Source organism: Dipodomys spectabilis, unplaced genomic scaffold (assembly GCF_019054845.1).
Source record: "Dipodomys spectabilis isolate Male_0828 unplaced genomic scaffold, ASM1905484v1 ptg000067l, whole genome shotgun sequence".
Classification (NCBI taxonomy): domain Eukaryota; kingdom Metazoa; phylum Chordata; class Mammalia; order Rodentia; family Heteromyidae; genus Dipodomys; species Dipodomys spectabilis.
In genome coordinates, this window is record NW_024870744.1 from 6,936,889 (window position 1) to 6,957,106 (window position 20,218).

The 20,218-nt window shown below is 61.5% G+C and overlaps 1 protein-coding gene across 2 annotated transcripts in view; it reads right to left on the minus strand.

The window, feature by feature from the left end:
• Rxra (retinoid X receptor alpha) overlaps positions 1 to 20,218 on the minus strand; it is an 89,533-nt gene that overhangs the window by 22,893 nt on the left and 46,422 nt on the right. For both annotated transcript variants that reach the window (XM_042681106.1, XM_042681107.1), the window contains exon 2: positions 3,758 to 4,023. In XM_042681106.1, coding sequence (XP_042537040.1) covers positions 3,758 to 4,023 — 266 coding nt within the window. The remainder of the gene's footprint in view (positions 1 to 3,757; positions 4,024 to 20,218) is intronic.

Here is a 20,218-nt window from a genome sequence, read left to right on the forward strand (position 1 = left end):
GAGGCGCCCCTGCAAGGGGAACCTCACTCTTCCTTCCTCAAGTCCCCGAGCCCCAGCGCCCCTCCTCATGGGACAGGAAGGGAAGAGCTCGACACCACCAAAGCAGAAAGAGCCCCCAAGTCTCCTTTCACAAGGCTGGGGCGCCTGGATGGATTCTCAGCCGGCTCCCAGTCCTTCCTCGGCCTGGGAACTCAGGGCTGCCGGGCGGTGAGGCTCTGAGCGGCTGATTAACATCCTGTCGTCCAGAAGTGGGCTGCAGCCAGGCCCAAGACCACTCGGTGTGCGGGGAGCACAGGAGGAGAGGTCCAGGAGCCCCGGGGGAGCTGGGGCGGGCGGGGAATCAGGACAGGGTGGCCTATGGGCATCCACAGCAGCCTTGATGCCAGATCCACACACGTCCCCCACTCTGCGGGGCCTTCCCCTTTCCCAGACCAACACCCCAAAGCTCCAACAGGGTGCCAGGGTCCCAGGCAGCGGAGCAGCAGGACAGAGTGAGTCCCTGTGCTAAGCAAGGCAGAGGGTGGGGTACAGACCGTTCACCTGGGTCTCATGCAGGGCCCAGGGGCCCTAGGGAGCAGGCCCACGGCCTCTGAGCTGAGGGGAGCCCCCACAACACTGAGGCTAAGAATGCACAGAAGAGCAGAAGGCCCCGGACCAGAATCCTGCCTGGCCATCCTCACGTGGCTCTGGAAGTCACCAAGCACGCCAGGTCTCCTGGGCATGAACACAGCCCCCCCCCCCACGGGAACGTCCCCTGAGGGCACAGCAGGTGACCCACAATGCTGACTCAGGGTGGAAAGCAAACTGCGGCTGCAGTTGTCCCTGGGCCTCCAAGAGGCAGCAGAGGGAGCTGGCTTCCAGGGAGGAAGGTGCACCAGACAGGGCCCTCATTACCCCTTCACTACCAAGAAGTGGGGACTAAAGGACTCTGGAGGGCTGGGAGCATGGCTCAATAGTAGAGTGCTTGCCTAGCATGCACAAAGCCCTGGGTTCAACTCCTCAGTACCACATATACAGAAAAGGCCAGAAGTGGTGCTGTGGCTCAAGTGGTAGAGCACTAGCTTTGAGCACAGAGAAGCTCAGGGACAGTGCCCAGGCCCTGAGTTCAAGCCTCAGGACCACCAATAAACAAAGAAGCCGGGCACCAGTGGCTCACATCTGTAATCCCCTAGCTACTCAGGAGGCTGGGATCTGAGGATCGGGGTTCAAAGCCAGCCCAGGCAGGGAAGTCTGTGAGACACTTATCTCCAATAAACCTCCAGAAAACCGGAAGTGGTGCTGTGGCTCAAGCAGTAGAGTGCTTTGCCTTGAGCTGAAGAGCACATGGACAGCGCCCAGGCCCAGAGTTCAAACCCCACAACCACGAGGGGTGGGCGGGGGAGGAGAAGGAAGGAAGGAAAGATGGAAGGGAGGGAGGGGGGAGAGAGGGGAGTGGGAGGGGGGAGGGAGGAAAGGGAGGGGGGAACACAGAAAGAAGCCTGAAGCTGTGGCCAGGAGCAGGCACTGTCAGGTACTGGCACCTGCATCCTAGTAGACCTTTAGTCTGGAGCTGGGCCAGAGAATGACATCAAGATAGAGCCAAGGCCAGGGGCTGGAGTGCCATCCTCACTGCAGGCCTGGGGCCACCCATGGACTCTTCCAGGCTTCTCCAGTGGCTACCATGTCATCCTCTGACAGACAGCAGACTGTGCAGGGCAGGGAGGTGGGCCGGAAGGAGGGTGTCCTAGCTGAAAGCTGACAGCCAGGAGCTGGAACTATAAGAAACATAGGGAAGCCTATCCCGTGTGTGGAACCCATCCACCCGGAACTGCTGTACAACCAATCTGCCTCAAGAGACCCAGCACTGTGCCTGCCCTTCCCTGGAGCCTGAAGCGCCCCTGCAAGGCTGGGTGAGGCTGTTCCATTCCCCTGTTCATACTGTTGGCATTTATTTTGGTTCCAGCATCACCAGTGCCTGACCAGGTCCTCTCTTCCACACCCACCACAACCCACACTCTTCCAGGCCCGAGTGGTCTCCCTCAGGGGCCTACCACCACCACAAGGCACCCGGACCCAGGACCTGCCCACTGCCCCACTCCACCCCCGGTTCCTAGCCAGCTTTGTCTTCCAGCAGCGCCAGCGCTGCCAGCACATGAAGCCGTGCCAGCCCTCCCTCCCCTCACCCAGCACACGTGGCCTCCCACCATGGCCCCAGGGGCCCAGCTGGCCTCACAGCGGAAGGCTCTGCTGGATCACGGGCCTTGACGCCTCACCTTGGAAGTGCTTCCTAGCTGGAGCCGGCCGAACCCCACAGGGCTCTCGGGGGAGACACCCAGCGTTAGCCCTGTGTGGCCAGACAGGCTCTGGGGCCCTGTGAGGAGCACACTCGGGGCCCATCCTGCTGCAGCCCTCAGACCAAACAGGAGACAAGGGACAGCTTAGGTACTGTACTGGCAACTGTGGCCTGGCTGTACCAGGACTAGTGAGACGCTACACGGTTCTCTGACAGCCAGTAGTGCTAGCAATGAAGATTGGGGACAGCGGAGGCCATGCTTTCACCTGCCCTCTCAGAGCGGGGCGGGGGGGGGGGGGGGCCGCAGAGGTGGCCAGACCTCCCTCATGCCAGCCCTCGGGCCTTCCACTTGCTTACAGAGGGCAGGTGACACAAAAGGGGACAGAGAACTTCCTATACATGGGCAGGGCCCCCAACCCCTCCACACCTTGAGTCCCCATGGCAAAGGGTCTCGGCTGGAGCTGGCCTTGAAAGCCACTGAGCTTCTGCACAGCTGAAGGGACCCTGCAGGATCAGGGAGGCGCTGCCCGGGAGGGCGTGGCTCATCGGGCACGCGGGCCGGGGTTCCACACAGAGGCAGCTGACGGCTGAGCAAGGCTGGGCCGGGCCCACAACGCAAGTCCCTCCTGGGTGTGCCACAATGAGAAGGTGGCAGGCCGCTGCGTCCCACCCTAGAGCTGCAGCCCAGACAGAAAGCCAAAGCCAGGAGAGAGGAGGGGCAGACGGAGCTCTCGAGGGCAGGCCTGCCCACGGAGGACACAGTGCCCTTCAAGGTAGATGTCCACCAGGAGCCACAGGGGCAGGGCGCCTGTCTCTACCCAGGCTCTGACAACAGGCACTCAGGGCCTAGAGTGCAAACAGGAGACAAGGTCCTCCAGCACCCTTGGTGAGACCTGGGCCAGGCCCGCCCCACCAGACAACTGCTTCCCGGTCCACAAATACCCCAGAAAGTCCAGCCCAACTGGGAGAGCTTCAGTGAGCCCCACGTGTGGGCCAGGGTTCCAAGTTCTGCAGAGGACCAGCACCCACAGAGCCTCTGGGAGCCCAGGGAACCCCGCAGACCGTCACCGGGAGCCAGCCAGCTCTGCATCAAGCCTAGACACACCTCACTGCAGGCCAGGGCCACTGCCACCGCCAGACCCAGTATGGGCCAAGTGGGGAGGACCCAGCCCACGTGGCCAAGGGGCCAGCAGGGTGACAGCAGACCCTGAAGAAGAGAAGCCGAGCCCGCACAGAACGCCACAGTGCAGAGCAGAGCCAGGCCAGCTAGAGGACCCGCTGCGGGGAGGCTCGGCTGACAATAACCTCCCGGGTTATTGGGCTCAGGTCCGTCAGAACTGAGGCCAGCTGAGCTGGCTCAGGGCCTGGCTTAGACCCGCATGCTCTGAGCCTCTTCTAGGGATGAAAGGGAGCAGCTTCCTCAGGCAGGAACAACACCTCCACACATACACACGCATCCTCCCGAGACCCCAGCCCAGCACTCACCTGGGGGCTGCCCGTGCCGAAGCCCAGGGTGGGTGTCGTGGGCACCGACATGGAATGCGGGCCCATGGGGGAGCTGATGACCGAGAAGGGTGGGCCCATGCCGTTGATGGGCGAGCTCAGGGTGCTGATGGGTGAGTGCAGCTGCCCGGGGGAGCCCAGTGGGGAGCCGAGGCCAGGGCCCAGGGACGGGTGCAGCGAAGGGGCAGCCATGGAGCCTCGGCCCGTTGGGGAGTTGAGGGATGAGGAGTTCACCTGGGTGGAGAAGTCTGTAAGACAAGATCAGCAGGAGGTTGGGTCAGAGCAGCCTCCAGGCTCCCAGCCCAGCCTGCTCACTCAGGCTACCATCAGGCCTGCGGGAGAACCCACCCCGAAGGTGTCCAGGCCACACGAGGCTGGAGCTCCCCACCCAGGCACTGTCCATCCTGGCCCTGGCTTGGCCTGGCCAAGGTAAGGCAGGAAACACAAGGACAGCTGCGCTCAGGAGACAAAAGAGTTGAGCTGCTGTCCCAGGACCTGACCACCAGAGAAAGCTGTGCCCCAGGGGTGGGAGGAGGGCTCGAGGTGAAGGTCCGGAATAAGCCCGCCCTCCAGTCATGACTGGCAGGTCACAGAGGACTCAGGTTCATTCCAGATGAGGAGGCAGGGCCGAGTTCGTACAGCTGCCTGTGCAGAGCCTGGACCAGCACTGCGAGCTGACCACTCCAAGGCCCTACTTACCAGGGCAGCAGAGGTACCTGGCAGTGGCAGCTCAAGTGCCAGGTCCCAGAGGCGTTCTGCTCCAGACCTTAGTGGGTCTCATGGGGCTCCAGGAGCAAGAGGAGACCAGAGGAGGAAGGGAGCACCTGGCACTTCCCACATGGGCGAGGGCCCGGGCATGCACCAGGCATGAGACCAGCAGCCCACAAAGCAAGGTTGGGGCGGGGACCTCCCACAAGCCAGCCTTTCATGCAGGATTTCAAAGCCCAGAACAAGCAATTAATATCCACCCGAGTGGCTCCCCAGGCTCCCAGGTGGTGAATCCACAGCCCAGGGACCACGGAGACAGGGAGGAGCACAGCAGAACCCAGAAGCACCAGCCACGAGCTCTGCCGACAGGCCAGGTGCTCTGGGAAGCTCAGTCGCCCTTCCGGACCTTGACTTTCTAGGTTCAGAAGAGTCCCGGTCCTTCCTGCTGCCTTGCTTGTCGGAGATGACATGCGCCTCCAGTAAGTTGCACAGAACACTGGCATAAGGCATGGCTCTGATGAACACATGTGCCCCAGGCTGCGTCACACCATACTCCAGGAAGACCTCGCCACCCTGCACCGAACTCCAGAGGCCATGTCCTGGCCTCACACTGTGCAGGAAGAAGCCCTGAGCGGTCAGTCAGGGGACGTGTCACCAGCCTTAGGATGCCACTGTCACCATGACCTGACACTGATCAGGCCTGATGCTCACTCAGCATCGTGAACCTGAATGCAGCGCAGCCTGTGTGCCCCTGGTAACCCCAGCAGTTGGGCCAATGTTAGCTCGAGACATGGAGGTCCCTGTGCCAGGACCAGGCCCTCCCAGAACCCCGGCCTGGCCCTATCCTCCAGCTCCTGGCACTTCATCCTGCGTCCCCTTGTAGGCAAGGGGACCCTGGATCCAATTTATGCAGGTCCACCCCGCCTGCCTGCCACAAGTGTCCTGTCTGACTCAAGGGACAGAGTTCACTGGAAAGTAATTGTCCACTGACTCACTGGAGACTTCTGTCATTCACCAAAGTGGGAATAAACCATTTGTTTGAACTTTAAAACACCAATTTAAGGAATCTGGAACCAGATGGCGGTGGCACCTACTGGCTAAGATGGGTACTGCAGACCAGCTCTATTAGCCAGTACACTCTGAGACAAGGTGGATGCTACGTATGCCAACATGAACCCAAGGAAGGCCTCCATGTGCAGGGAAGGCCTGGCTGGGGGGCGAGGAGGGGGAGGGCACAAGGGAACAAGAGAAAACGAGTGCACCCAAGAGAAACAAACCCAAACCCAGCTGCCCATAAGAACCTGAAGTTCTTATAGCTGTCCAAGAAGCCATTATCACCGTCCAAGGCAGATAAGGAAACTGAGGCACCAAGACAGAAAGTGCCCCAAAGTCCAGTTCCTTTGACCTGTGGCCACTCCAGCCCAAGCAACACTGCCAGTCCACTAGCACTGGAGGAACATCTAGAGAATCACCAGGCTTTCTGCCTCGCCTGGAGGAAAAAACCTGGGCCAGCCATTCCATTCCCAAGCCTCAGTTTCCCCATCAGTGAAGTGCAGAGAGGTATGTAGCCCTGTGCAAGAGTTCTGACCACAGAAGGAAAGATCAGGGGAGAGAAAAGCCAGGGCATACCCATCGGTCAAGGTGAAGGTCAGGAGGACTTGCTCCCTCCAAGCTGAGCCCTGGATCTCCTCTTAGTGCAACCAAGAGATGCCCTCCTGCTGATTGAGAGCAAGAGAGACAGAGGTGCAAGTTGGCTCCTGTCCACCTCAGCTCTACAGACTTTGCAGGGAAGGGCAAGGCAACCAGATGGGTATATAGGACAGGCCAGAATGGGCAAGCCAGACAGGCCTAGAAAGGCCCACTTATGGCCCCTTTCCTCCTTCCTTTTGGTCTCTGAGAACAACTTGAGGGCTTATGGCCAGGGGGATACACTTTTCAGATTCTTCCAGCTTCTCCATGCCCCTTCTATGGACAGAATGAGGTGAAATGAGCCCGTGGACATGGAACTAGGGAATCCTGGGCCAGCTGCCACAAAACCCAGGGGGTTCTTCCTAGCTAGCTGTCCCCATTCACCAGTGCAGGCTGCCATGCCCACCACAAGGGAGAGTTGCTGCCTAGGAGTGCAGGCTGGGGGAGGAAAGGGGACCTCTCAGCATGAGACTCCAGGGGTAACCTGTGCCACGCAGGGGATTAGGACTGGGAGGAGGCCTCTTCAGCTGGGCCTCGTGGACAGTCGTGGCTTGAGCTGCCAGGCTGGTTCTGGGCTTGCTCGCTCTCCCCAACAGGAAGAGGAGGGTGTGGCAGCAGAAAGCTGCAGGGAAAAGGAAGGAGGGAGGGAGGGAGGGAGGGAGGGAGGGAGGGAGGGAGGGAGGGAGGGAGGGAGGAAAGGAACCAGGCTACTTAACTGCCAGCTACCAGGGTGCACATAGGTTCCCCTGCAACCCCCCCCCACCCCGCCCAAAGACACCATCCATACCTAGTCCATTTGAAACCACTTAGGAGGGACACCAATCAGATGGAATAGGACACTGACTAGGAGGAGTGCAGACCAATCAGATGCAGTAAAACACTAGCCAAGAGGAGTGCAGAAAGGGATTTCAGGAAGAAGGTGGGACAATAAGGATGCAAGCCTGAACAGTTTCCTCTACCCTAGGCCACCCCAAGGGCCTATTGGTGCCGGGCCAAGAGTCCCATAATGACTGCTCCAAGTAGCCCCCAGGGCTCCAGGCCCACAGGAGGTGTCCACCAGAACAGTGCTGGCCTCTGCGGGCCTGCACTGCCCCCAGGCCCCCCACCCCCCAGGCCTTCCTGTTTACACAGAATGTCCACCACAGACACCTTCCCGGAGCCTGGGTAACAATGGGCTGGGTGTGTTTTCTGGAGCCTTTCAGAGAGAGACGCTTTCTGGCCAGGAAGGGACCGGGTAAAAATGTCTAAACATCCTCTCCCTGCAGAGCGAGGCGCTCCACCCGAGTTCCTCGTGAGTGCCCGCCTGGCCGCCCCACCTCCTAAGCCACGCTGCGGACTAGAAGGAACCCTGGCACCACCTGGCCGCCACCGCTCAGGCTGTCCCTGCTGGGCACAGGCGCGAGCCCACAGCGAGTGAGCCACTCTCAGACACCCCCAAAGACCTCCCCACAAGGACCTCCGGAATGAGGCCAGAGAGGCAAGACTCATCGCTGGCCCCACACCCCACCACCTCATACCCCTTGCCCCTCCCTGCAGGACCACCAGTAAGCCGTGACCCTGGGCAGGAGGGGATGGCCAGGGAGCTCACGGGGACCTGGGGGGACCGAGGGGAGAGGAAAGCCGCCCTGGCCCTGGCTCTGGAGAGATGTCCCAGCCCCACGGGGCTATTAGGCTGCAGTCCAGAAAGGTAAGCAAGAGACAACAAAGAATCCCTCCCCCCAACGCGTGGGTGCGGAGAGGCAGGGTAAAGCCGAGGTGGGACAACCCCGTCCAGGGAAGTGTGCTCTCAGCAGCGAGGGAGGGAGTGTGGTGGCCTGGACGGCCCAGGGTGCCAGCTGCTCCCAGTGTTACCCACGTGGGAAGGGGTACCTCCCCAGGGCTCCTGAGCCCCACGCCCGTCTCCTTGCGGATCACCCACTGCTAGGAGTCTCCTGTGACTGAAGTAGGGTGATCCCCCAGGCTTCCAGCCCTTCCTGAAGGGGAACCTCAAAATCCCCACCGTCCCTTGGAACTGCTGAAGCAAGCACAGCAAGCACCTCGCAGGCAGCAGGCCGCAGGCAGGGCGAGAAACTGGCCACGAGGCCGCTCAACAGAAAAGGGCAGCGGGCTCCCTGTCCCCTCCGGAGCGGAGGGCCAGCTCGGGATCCAACAGGAAAGCACGTGGGAACGGGGAGAGCCCAGGGCTGGGGTTGTCGGGCACCCATGAGGGATGAGGAGGTGATCAGCACACATGGAAATGGGGAGAGCCCAGGGCTGGGGTGGTCGGGCACCCATGAGGGATGAGCAGGTGCCCTGCACACAGCCAGGCCGGAGGCGCAGGGTGAGCCAGCACCAGACAGGAACTGGGCTCTGAGCAGTGCCCCCGCACCTGACTGGGGACCCCCCCGGAACTGAAACCCTGAGGCAGGCGGTTAGTGGGCCCCCACCTTCCGGAAGTACTGCTTCCCCTGCACTGAGGAGGGAGAAGTGGCCGCCCTGGCGGCGAGTGATGGGGACGTGGTAAGGGCCACGGGGACGGGGCGTGGGGAGGCCACGGGCGGGCAGAGCAGGGGATGGAACGCCACGGCCCCACAGGAAGGGGCGCTCCTGTAAGGGGCAACAGCCGGTGCTGGCTGCGGTGCACATGGCTGCTGCCCAGCCTTGGGTCCACAAGACCCACAGCTCCCTGGCCAAGGGACCCTGGCAAGCCCTTAGACTGCCCGAGCCTCAGTTTCCCCTTCTGTAACATGGGCATCCAACTGTGGAGGCACAGTGACCCTCCCCGGGCACCCCACTGCGGGAGCCGGCGGGGGCTTGGCAGGTTACCTCCAGCGGCCGCGAGGCCCACCCACTGCCTCCGCACTCAGTGTCGGCTTACAGCTCAAGTGGCCTGCGCTGAAATTTCAGCTCTTCTGGGGTCAGCCTGACCTTTCCCCACCAAGGGCCGCAAGCCCCAAATCTGCTAGGGGCCAGCCGACGGTCAAGAGAAGCCTGGGCCTGCTTCTAACCCTCCCCTGCCCCAAAGCAGGGTACAAGGCACCTCATGATGAGGGCCCCCCCCCCCAAGGAGAAGCCTCAACCGGCCAGAGCTCATTCCACTCCCCAGCCCAGGTTGCAGACCTAGTCCCCTGCCCTGCGTCTGCAGGGACCCAGGTCCCGGAAGACAGGGAGGAGGAAGGAGCAGGTACCATGAAGCTGTCTCCTCCCCTCCCTCCTCCTCCTGCAGGCACCCACAGGCACCCAGCAGGCTTCATCCCCAGCAGACCCACAGAGACCGGCTGGGCCAAAGCACTGACAACACCCGCTCTGCCCCTGCCCCTGCCCCTCCCTGATGCAGGCAGTGGGGGGGGAGAGGGGGGAGAAGGAAGAATAAGCCAGTGAGGGGACCAGAAGGGCAGGGGTAAAGAGGGAGCAGGTGAGGCGGACACAGGCAGGCAGGCCAAAGTGAGACAAGGCCCTCCTGAGTGAGAAGCAGAGATTACTCTCCTTGCTGGACACGTCAGCACAGTCGCAGCTCGCCCAGGACACCAGGGAGGCAGGAGTGCCCAGGAGCCGAGCCTCACTGTGGACAAGCTCCTGCTAGGGCTGCGGAGATGAATGTTTCTGAGAGACTGAGGCGTCTGGACCTTGGCCATGAGCCTAGGAGGACCAGGCCAGGTCAGGGCACAGGACTCCTGCCTGGCCACTGCCCCGATGGGCCCCCCACCTCCCATTCTCTCCAACTTCAAGGCCCTCAGAGCCCCTGATGCTAAGCCCACCTTACTGGTCATTAGCCATGACGGCTCCATGACTCCCCCCCCACATGCTGGGCTCTGCTTGCTTACGCACACGCCCTACCTCCAGCTGCAATCGCCCCTTCTCCAGGGAAGTGGGAGCCAGGGTGTGAAGTGGAGGTGAGGACCCCAGGTGTGGCCGAGGGCCCCTGGCTCCTGACGAGGGAGGAACACTACACCACTGTGATGGACACTGGCCGTGCTGCGGGTCCCCAGCAGAGTTGGGGGCGAGAGATGCTCTGGCCAGAACTCCCGAGAGACCTCCAGGAAGCGCGGCCCCACCTTGACCTTCTCTGGTCTCAGCCAGGGGGCACCAACCTAAGACCCTTCAGTCTTAACTGATCCCAAACTCTCAGGCACCCCCCCCCCCGCCCCATGTACAGAGCTTCACAGAGATGGCCCACTGAGGCCCAAAGGGTCCAACCCAGGGAAGTCATCTCTACAATAAAGTGCAAGTCAGGGCAGTGTCTGTGCAGATGTGCAGCAAGCACACAGCAACTAACGTATCCTACCCCCATGCTATCACCACACACAGTCATCACCAGCAACTTCGACATCATCATCACCATCACCACCATGAGCACCATCCACCTTATATCATCTCCATTATCATCACCACCATCCATTTTAATACCACCATCGTCACCATCGCAACCACCGACATCATCATCTCCACCATTACATCACCACCACCACCACCACCATCCCACCAGGAGCACCAACAACTTGCACATCATCATCATCACCAATGTTACCATCGCAACATTACTGCGACCGCCATCACTGCAATCACCATCATGAGCGCCAGTAACTTCAACAGCAGCAATAGCAACACCCTAATCACCACCATCATTAATACCATCAGCATCGACTTCAACATCACTACCACTCTAATCGGCACAAGCAACATCACCATCACCATTAGCATCACCATCACTGTCACCACTACCAATATCAACATCACTGTCGTCAATGCCATCACCATCGGCAGCACATCACCACCGCTACTATCACCATCACCAGATCTCTATCACCTCATTTCCTTCACCACTACCATCATCCCTGCACCACCACAATCATCACCATTGCCACTCACCAGCTCCTGAGTGACCCCTCCCCCGCCCCACTGTGCAGCTGGGAGACTACGGCCCGCACAGGCTGGTGGATTTTAACTTTGGGTTCTCTTGGTCATACTAAGTGAGTCTGGGGCTGGGCAGAGGAGGAGGAACAGGAAGTGGCATCCAAGCGGGCAGCCACCAGCCATACAGCCTTGGGGGTACTGTGGTTGGGCTTTGTGGGGACAGGCTTGGTTGGAGCCCAGCCTCGGTGAGGGAAGTGGGCAGTACAGCCAGGAGGAAGAAGGTGGGAGGAGGGTCTCTCCGTGACCAGGCAGCAATCAGGAAGAAGCAGAGTGAAGATGCCGCACACCTGGGCGCCAGGGCCAAGATCGCTGCACAAAGCCGCCCCTCCGTGCTCACAGCCCACGGCCCTGAAGCCCGGGCCCCTAGAGAGACTGCCAAGCAGTCCGCACAGTCTCACCCCTGACCTGACAGTCACCGTCATCATGGTCTCGGGGCTGTGAGGCTCTGGCAGATGCCCACGATGGTCACTGTCGGAGGTGCTCGGCGGCCCGAACCACTGCAGTACGGATGAGGAACTGAGCCCTGGGGCTGCACTTGCTGCCAAAGTCAATTCTTCACATTCTAGGCATGTTGGGAGAGCAGTACCGGGAGTGCACCCTGGCTTCCCCTGGGCTGGGGGCGGGGAGGGGCACAGACAGTTCTGGCTGGACTCCTGCCAGCCCCTTGGCCGTGTCACAGCTTCCCTTTACCTGGGGGACAGGAGCAAGGAGAGCCCTGGGCGTCACACAGCTTCAAGGCCTGCTGCACACAGACCCCTGCCTGGCTCCACCCTGACTCAGCACAGACACCCCTGAAGCCCCCACTCCCACCCCCTGCTTGCCTGTGAGCTCAGGCTTCCCAGATCAGGCCACCGCTGGTTTCTGAGGAGGAGCTGACCCCTAACAGAGACCAGCAGGCAGGCCGGTCCCTGGGAATGCCACAGGGACCGTTCAGGGCAGACGCTTGGCCCAGGGCTGGGCCCCTGCCTCGGGTGTTTCTCCTCTGCCCACCCTGCAGGGAGGGAGGGAGGGGGCCTCAGCAGACCACCCCTCGGTGCCGGCTCATAGCCAGGGCCAGGGCGACCTGGAGAATGGAATCCTGCCTGGAGATCCAGGACCGGGGCCCTCAACTATGCACAGGTCCTTTCAGGAGAGCACTGAGGCACTTCATTACCTCCCCACCCCCTACCCCACGCAGCCCAGCGATGGCCAGGGGGTCACCGTGGTGACCTCTCCAGTCTGGCCAGAACTGAAGGCATCGGGCCAGCACGGGAGCAATGGCGCTCGGCTGGTACCCAGCCCTGGCAGGGGGCGGCAGGCAGAGATAAGCTTAGGGCCCCCAAGGTCCTGACAGCTGGCTTCTGGCCTCAAGGTGTGCCCTGCACAGACTCGCCTCTCATCACAGACCTGCTGTCTGAGCTGGCCCTGCGCCCTGCCAGTGGCTGGCAGAGGCAGAAGCCAGAGAGGCCGGCCAATCCCGTCACAGCGGCGTGTGACCGGCAGGGCGCCGAGGAGCTGTGTGAACCCGCTGGTGGTGTCCTCCGCAACATGTGCCCCGTACGAGACCCATGATCCAGGAGCCTCTGGCACACGCAAGGCAGGTAACCGTCACCATCCCTAGAAACACAGGCTCTGCGGGGTGACAGAGACACACTTCAGTGGCCAACACTGTGGCTCAGACGCTGACAGGGCTGGCGCCGAATGACGCGCACTCCGGAAGGAAGTGCCCACTGGGACCGCATGGTTACCCATCCCGCAGAAGGGAAATGCCAGTCAGACCCAAGCCGAACCTCCTGCCTGTGTCCCCACCAAAGCTCACCCCCTCCCTTGGCCACGAGGTTTGGCGGGACTCACACACGGCCATGGGTGCTGGGAAGTCCTACGGTTACACCTAGGGGGTGGACGGCAGCCGGCAACCTAGGAGGAGGCTCACCTCTCTGAGGCCAGGTACAACGGCCTCCCTTCCAGTCTGTCTCCCCAACCTGTCTCCAACACCGCCAACACCCCCGTGGGGCCCACCTAGACCTTCGAGGAGGTTGGGCGGGAGGAAGACGGGAACTGTCAGAGAAACCACAACCGCCCGCAGCTTCTGGGGGACGTGGGGGCCTCGTAGACTCTCGGGCAGTTTCTCTTCAACAGGAAAAGAAATGATTGTTTCGCTTTGAGCCGCGGTGCTCCTGGTGCCACCCACCCACAGCTCTGTCGCGGAACCCGCAGGCCCTGCTCTGCTCTGCTCTGCTCTGCTCTGCCCCGCCCCCGCCCTGGCTGCTTTCCAAACTCATTGTGCCCCTGACAGCCTGCTGCGGGCCCGGGGCCACACCCTGCCCACACAGCGTGACGGAACTCCGTGCCAGGGACACAGGGACAGTGACGTCGAAGACTGGGGTTATCAGGGCAGACACTATCCCTGGGCCCTGCATGGGGACAGCCCCTCCCAGGGACATCCCCGAGGCCTCCTGCTGCCTACTTGGCATCGCTGCTTTCCAGGCGCGGGCAGTGCCAGCCGGGGCTGCCTGAACAGGGGAGCCTGGACGGCAGAGCATCTGCCCTGCGCCACCGTCAGACACCAGGCCCTCCGCGTCTGTCCCCACCACCTCACGAGCTCAGCCCATCCCGCACCGGCACCCTCCCTGGGCAAGGGCTTCCCACGCCCACATGACTTAGCAGCAAGCAACATGGGTGCCCGCCCTGCGCAGGAGCACAGCTGGCCGGCTTCTGCAGAGAGCAGGGACTCACCCATGAGGCAGATCGAGAATGGGACTTCCCCCCTCACCACCCACAGCCCAGGGCCCCCCATCTCCACCCCCATAGGGACAGGGCCCGCAGCACAGCTCACCACGACCTCACCCACAGCTAACAGAGCAGCCTCCACAGGACCCTCCTGCTCAGAGCCTGCGTGGGCTCCGCAGGGCTCTGAGAAGCCGCCGTAGCCCCAGAGTCCCAGGCTGGGCCTCGGTGGCTCAGTCCCCACTGTCCCAGCCCAGCTGTGCCCACGGGCTCCACTCCCAGACGAGAGAGACTCCAGAGCCCTCACCACATGCAGGCTGTGTTGGCTGGTCAGGTTCTGCACCCTTTCCTCCCCAGACCCTGGCCATGACGGGAGGGCAGTCCACCCCGTACCAGGGAGGTGTGCCAAACCAGGGAAACGCAGGCAAGCACAGGGCCAGACCCCCACACTCACAGGCACAACATGTCCACGGATGCCACAGGTGGTCCTCATCCCCACGCTCACAGGTATAATCCAACCACAGATGCCACCGACGGTCCTCATCCCCACGCTCACAGGTATAATCCAACCACAGATGCCACCGACAGTACTCATCCCCACGCTCACAGGTATAACCCATCCACGGATGCCACCGACGGTCCTCATCCCCACACTCACAGGTATAACCCATCCACAGATGCCACTGACAGTCCTCATCCCCACGCTCACAGGTATAACCCATCCACAGATGCCACTGACGGTCCTCATCCCCACGCTCACAGGTATAACCCGTCCACAGATGCCACTGACGGTCCTCATCCCCACGCTCACAGGTATAACCCATCCACAGATGCCACTGACGGTCCTCATCCCCACGCTCACAGGTATAACCCGTCCACAGATGCCACCGACAGTCCTCACCCCCACGCTCACAGGTATAATCCAACCACAGATGCCACCGACGGTCCTCATCCCCACGCTCACAGGTATAACCCATCCACGGATGCCACCGACAGTACTCATCCCCAGGCTCACAGGTATAATCCAACCACAGATGCCACCGACAGTACTCATCCCCAGGCTCACAGGTATAACCCATCCACGGATGCCACCGACGGTCCTCATCCCCACGCTCACAGGTAATACCCATCCACGGGTGCCACCGACAGTCCTCATCCCCACGCTCACAGGTAATACCCATCCACGGATGCCACCGACGGTCCTCATCCCCATGCTCACAGGCACAACCTGTCCACGGATGCCACAGGCGGTCCTCATCCCCACGCTCACAGGTATAACCCATCCACAGATACGACCGATAGTCCTCATCCCCCACACTCATAGGTATGACCCGTCCACAGAAGCCACTAAGCCTTCTCCTCATCACAGAGCTGCTGTAGGCCCAACCTGCTTGCACCAAGCCCTTTCCTCCTCTCCGGGGCTGCTGCAGCCCAGTGAACGAGGCAGGGGCTAGGCTGGTGGAGTGGCCGGTAGCCATAGACAGCCTCTCTCCAGGCACTGGGTGACTGCGGCCTCCATCCACATGGCCCTTGACCCCTCTATACAGAGGAGGAGTGGCCAAGCTCAGACCTGACCATGGAGAATTCAGAGCACCCTCCACACCACTGTCTCCTCACCACTGGCCACCTGGCAAGTGTCCACCACCATGCCATCACCAGAACAACCTCCCCATTATAACCCATGTCCCAAGCGCCTGCCCCACCCAGCCACGCAAGTATGCAGTCTCCTCTCAGCCACCCACTGTCCCTACCCGCTGCCTTCTGGCCTGCCTGGCCTCGCCAACATGCATGCCTCCGAGTCCCCCATGCAACCCAGGGGCCAGGCCAGGGCTGGAGCTTGGTGGTAGAGTCCTGGGGAAATAGCCCAGCATGCCCTCCTCCTGGCCAGTTTCTGAAAACAGGCCTACCACCCCTGTGTATTCTGGGACTGCCAGAGGGCATGGGGGCAGGGGATGGGCCAGAACAGGCCAGCCAGGTGACCGGCGTGGCCCTCCCAGGACTAGCTGAGGCATCCGGGTGACTGGCCCCTCACCAGGGGGACTGGAGCCTCGTGAGAGAAGGGCCCACTGGGAGGGAGGCTTTGGTCACAAACCAGCAGCCAACGTGCATCCTGACCGGGAGAGAGTGAAGGACATGGCCTCCGAGCCTAGCCGCGGGACAGCATCCCAGAAACGCTCTTAGAGGCTTCAAGACCACCTCTGTCCCAGCACTGCAGCTCCGCTGCGCCCCACCCTCTTGAACTCACAAAAACCTGGGCGCCTGGGAGCCCTAGAAACTCCACAACACAGCAGACAAGCGTTTGGTGAAGTACCACCTCCCAGGGCAGAGGTTAGAGGCAAGAGCACAACCCAATCCTCACTACCCAGACGCAGAAAGACCACAGAAACGAGCCAAGAAAGCCTGACACACTTGAAACAGCTGTCGCCAACGCCACACATGCTGCCCCCCACACACAGATGCCCTCAGTCACAGCCCAGTGACTCAACTCTGAACACAGTGCCAGAAGACGCCTCAGTTGGCTTCTCAAGGAGCCGAACAATCAGGAAGAGGTAAGTGTGGCAGCAAGAAGCATCTGACAGCAGCGCCAGGGAAAACTTAAAATCAGACAAAGGACACGGCAGCCGGCACGTGCCAGCTGCTGCAGAGGCAGGGCCACCTCCCGCGTGAGCCGCGTGTAAGGAGAGCATAGGCCTGGTCTGCACACAGAGAGCACCTGGCCTGGCCACCGAAGGCCCACATCAACCTCCACCCCACGCACAGAGGCCGCAGCCACCCCACGGTTCCTGAAACACACCCGCGCACCCGCGCACCACGCCCCACGGAAAACATGCCTGGCCTCCTCTTCAGAGGACAGGGCCGGGCAGAGCAGCCTGGAACTTTCTCTATAGACGTAATCATGAAAATTTTGGCACATCAGGATAGCGGCGACCCTGCCGTGGTGTTCTTCCTTCATCTGTTTTACAAAGCAGCAAACCAAAATTGTCTGCAGCCAGCGAGGATGAAGCCCTGCATGCAGTTCCCGCCTGCTAGAGGGGCTGCTAGAGGAACCTGCTAGAGGGCTGTGAATGCAAGCCCTCATTCACGACAAAGCGGAACCTGAGCCCCAGAGCCGGTGTCCTCGGCCGCACGAAGCCCAGGCTCCGAGGCTCAGGCTCCCAGGCAGGCCCAGAGCAAGGCTTCCCCACCACCATCACAGCAGAAGCGCGGGGTAGGGCGCTGGGCCACAGATGCCCAGCGCGGGACCCTGATGACCAAGTCAGGGCTGGCCCAGGATGGGTGAGCGTGGCAAGGTACCTGTGTGCCCAGCCCCTACTGACCTGGTGAGTGGCACCTTAGAGGCATACAGGCCCTCTCAAGACAAGCATGGTCACCCCCGCCCCCCCCCCCCCCACACACACACATGTGGCACTCATTTCCAGTTTCAGGCCAGGTGATACTTCCCACACAGCTTGGCCTGTCTGGTACTGAGGAAGATAGACAGAGCAGCTATTTAAAAGATCTGGAATAGAACCATGGTGGTATACACCTGTGACTTCAGCACTCAGGGGGCAGAGGCAAGAGAACGGTGAGTTCCATACCAGCCTGATATATATAGCAAGACCCTCTGAAAAAGGAGGAGGGGAAGGGAGAGGGGAGAAGGAGGAGGAAGAGGAAGAGAGAGAGAGGAGGAAGAAGAAGAGGGGGAGGAGGAAGAAGAAGGGGAGGAGGGGGAGGAGGAGGGGAAGGGGGAGGTAGAGGAAGTGGAAAGTCCAGATGTAGTGGTGAATGGAAATCAGGAGGATCACAGTTTGAGGCCATCCAGAACAAAATGTTATCAAAAACCCATCTCCATCAATGTGCCAGTCCCATCTATAATCCCAAATACATGGAAGGCTATAGGTAGAACTATAGTTCAAATAGGCCTTAGACAAGAATGTGTGACTCTATACAAAAAAATAACTCAAGTAAAAAAGGGCTAAGGGTATAGCACAAGCGGTAGGGTGCCTGCCTAGTAGCAAGGCCCTGACTTCAAACCCCAGTACCACCAAAGAATCTACGAATGAATGAGTGGGTTGATATGCCTCTGGCTGGCACCCTGGCAGCTACATCTGGATGGGTTCCTCCCTTAGTCACGTGGCGGCCTCAGAAAAGCCCCAACTCTGAGCCCCCAGAACACGAGTACTGAGCACTTGGTGCCCTGGCAGTGAGCAATCTCCTCGTATCTCTGGATGGGACCCAGGAGTGCGGCGGGAAGCAGCGGGGCTCCAGCGGCAGCACATGGTACAGCCCCAGCTCCTCACAGCTACCTGGCCGCTCTGAGGGGCTGCCAAACCACACCATACACAGAAACCACAGGTAGAGGAGAAGGCCAGGCCCGCGAGGGATGGGGCCAGGCAAGCTGGGGTGGGGCCGGGCAGCCAGTCCAGGTGACCAGCTGCTCCAGGAGACCACCAAGACACATGCCGCCGCCCATCCAGCCGGGCCTCTCCTGTGAAACAGCCCCCAGCACCAGGGGTCCTGCCCAGAGCCTGAAGGACAGCCACTCTCCTACTCTAACCCAGAGCCTGGATCTTCTGGAAGTTTCTGATTTGAGGAAGAAAGTCTCTGGCTCAGGCCCAGAGGAGGCCAGAGGGTCCAAGGTCTCAGCTCAGGCTGAAGGCACTGGCAGAGGCAGGCGAGCACATGGGCACCGGCCACCCTGCAGGGCACCTGCTAGGCACACTGCACGGAGCATCTCTGTACCCTGCACCCTACAGACCCCCTCCCCCAGACCTGCAGGGAGACCCTCCCTGGCCACGCAGCCCCTACGCAGCCTCAACCTGCCCTCACCTGCTGGCCGCCGGCGGTCCCCAGCATGCCAGGGCAGGGCCCCTTCGGAGAAGGAGGTGAGAAGGTGCAGCCGCATGGCCAGGGCAGGCGGGAGGGCCCACCACGGCAGCGGCCCCATCAGCTCCCGGCCCGCCGGCTCGGGGGCCCGCCGTCTCCTGCGATGCAGCGTGGCAGCTAGGCCCACAGCAGGAGCCGGAGAGGAAGGCAAGGACGCGCCGGCCTTGAGGCAGCTGGGCACTTGCCGGGAGCCAGGACTGGCTCTGCCCCGCAGCCCAGTTCCCCTTTCCCAGGGCCCGCCCAGCCCACCACCCTCACCCAGACACCTGTGGCCACAGGCGGCTCCCAATGCCCGAAACCAAGGACTTCTTAGAAGAGGACGATGGCCTGCCTCATTTCCTCAAACTGACACACAACTGTGCAGCCTGTGCACGTGGGTGCGGTGATGGCTCCGGCTGCCACTCGGCAGCAGGCCTGCTCCACACGCCAAACCCGCGTACCTGCCCGGGCCTGGGCCCCACTGCTTCTCAGCAAGGAGGCAGCATGGGGAGCCTGGCCAGTGAGGGCGGCACTGGGGTCCTGGGGGGCGGCGGGGAGTCCTGCCACCGGCACACAAGGCCAGACCCGAGACCAGGAGTCAGGGGACCGGGAGTGAGGGTGGGGCTGGAGAAGAGCTCACAGCTGGGGAAGCCAAGCCTGAGCCGCCCTGGACAGCTCAGCCTCCTGGGGCTGTAAGGGCACCGCCGCGGCCCGGGAGAAGCAGGCCTGGGTGACTCCAGGCTCCTTCCAGCCCCACGAGCTCATTCTTCCAGGACACAGGGTGTCTTTGTGTGGCCTATCAGCCAAGGGCCCGGCCCGGGCTGGCGGTAGGAACAAGGGCGCAGGGGGGCGGCTAGAGCCTTCACCCTCCTGGCCCCAGGTCTGGTCCTCAGTCCCTGCCCCCAGGAGGCCCAGCCCCACCCGGCCTCCCTGCTCAGACAGCCCAGCCACAGGAGCCAGAGCCCAGCACAGGCTGCCCTGACGACTGGACGCAGGCACTGCCAGCCAAAGGTCTGTGCCTGTCTCAGGGAGGGCATTCCTGCTATTCCACCAGCTGGGGACACAGGTTGCAAAGATGTCTCCAGGGTCCCCAGGAAGCAGAAGTCTCCTGCTCTGGGTGTACCCATGTATCACATCTATCAGACCCTTCCACTGGGACTTGGGGCTGGCCCTACACAGGAGGTGGACACTGCCTGGTTGAGCACGTGGACCCCCCCACTGGCCACCGCAGCCCGGACACAGGGATGCAGGCGGAGCCTTTCTTCCTGGAAGACTCTCATGGAAAAGTGCCAGAGAAAGCCTCACACCCAGGCTGACTGGGCTGACAGCCAGCGGTAGCCCTGCCTGGCCCCCAGCATGCCCCACGCTCAGCCACAGGGCTTCCACTGGAAACGCGGCCTGCCGAGGGGGCGGGCCCTCTGGGCCTCCCTCCCATGGAGATCTATGTTCTACGGAGCTTCCCTGCACCGTATCTCAGGCTCCATCCTTCACCAGCACCCTGGACTTGGCCATACAGAGCTGCACTGGCCCCTGGAGATGACACTGTGCGCTAGAAGTGCCCAAGAGCCCATCTCCAGGGTAAGAGGAGGTACAACATTCCTT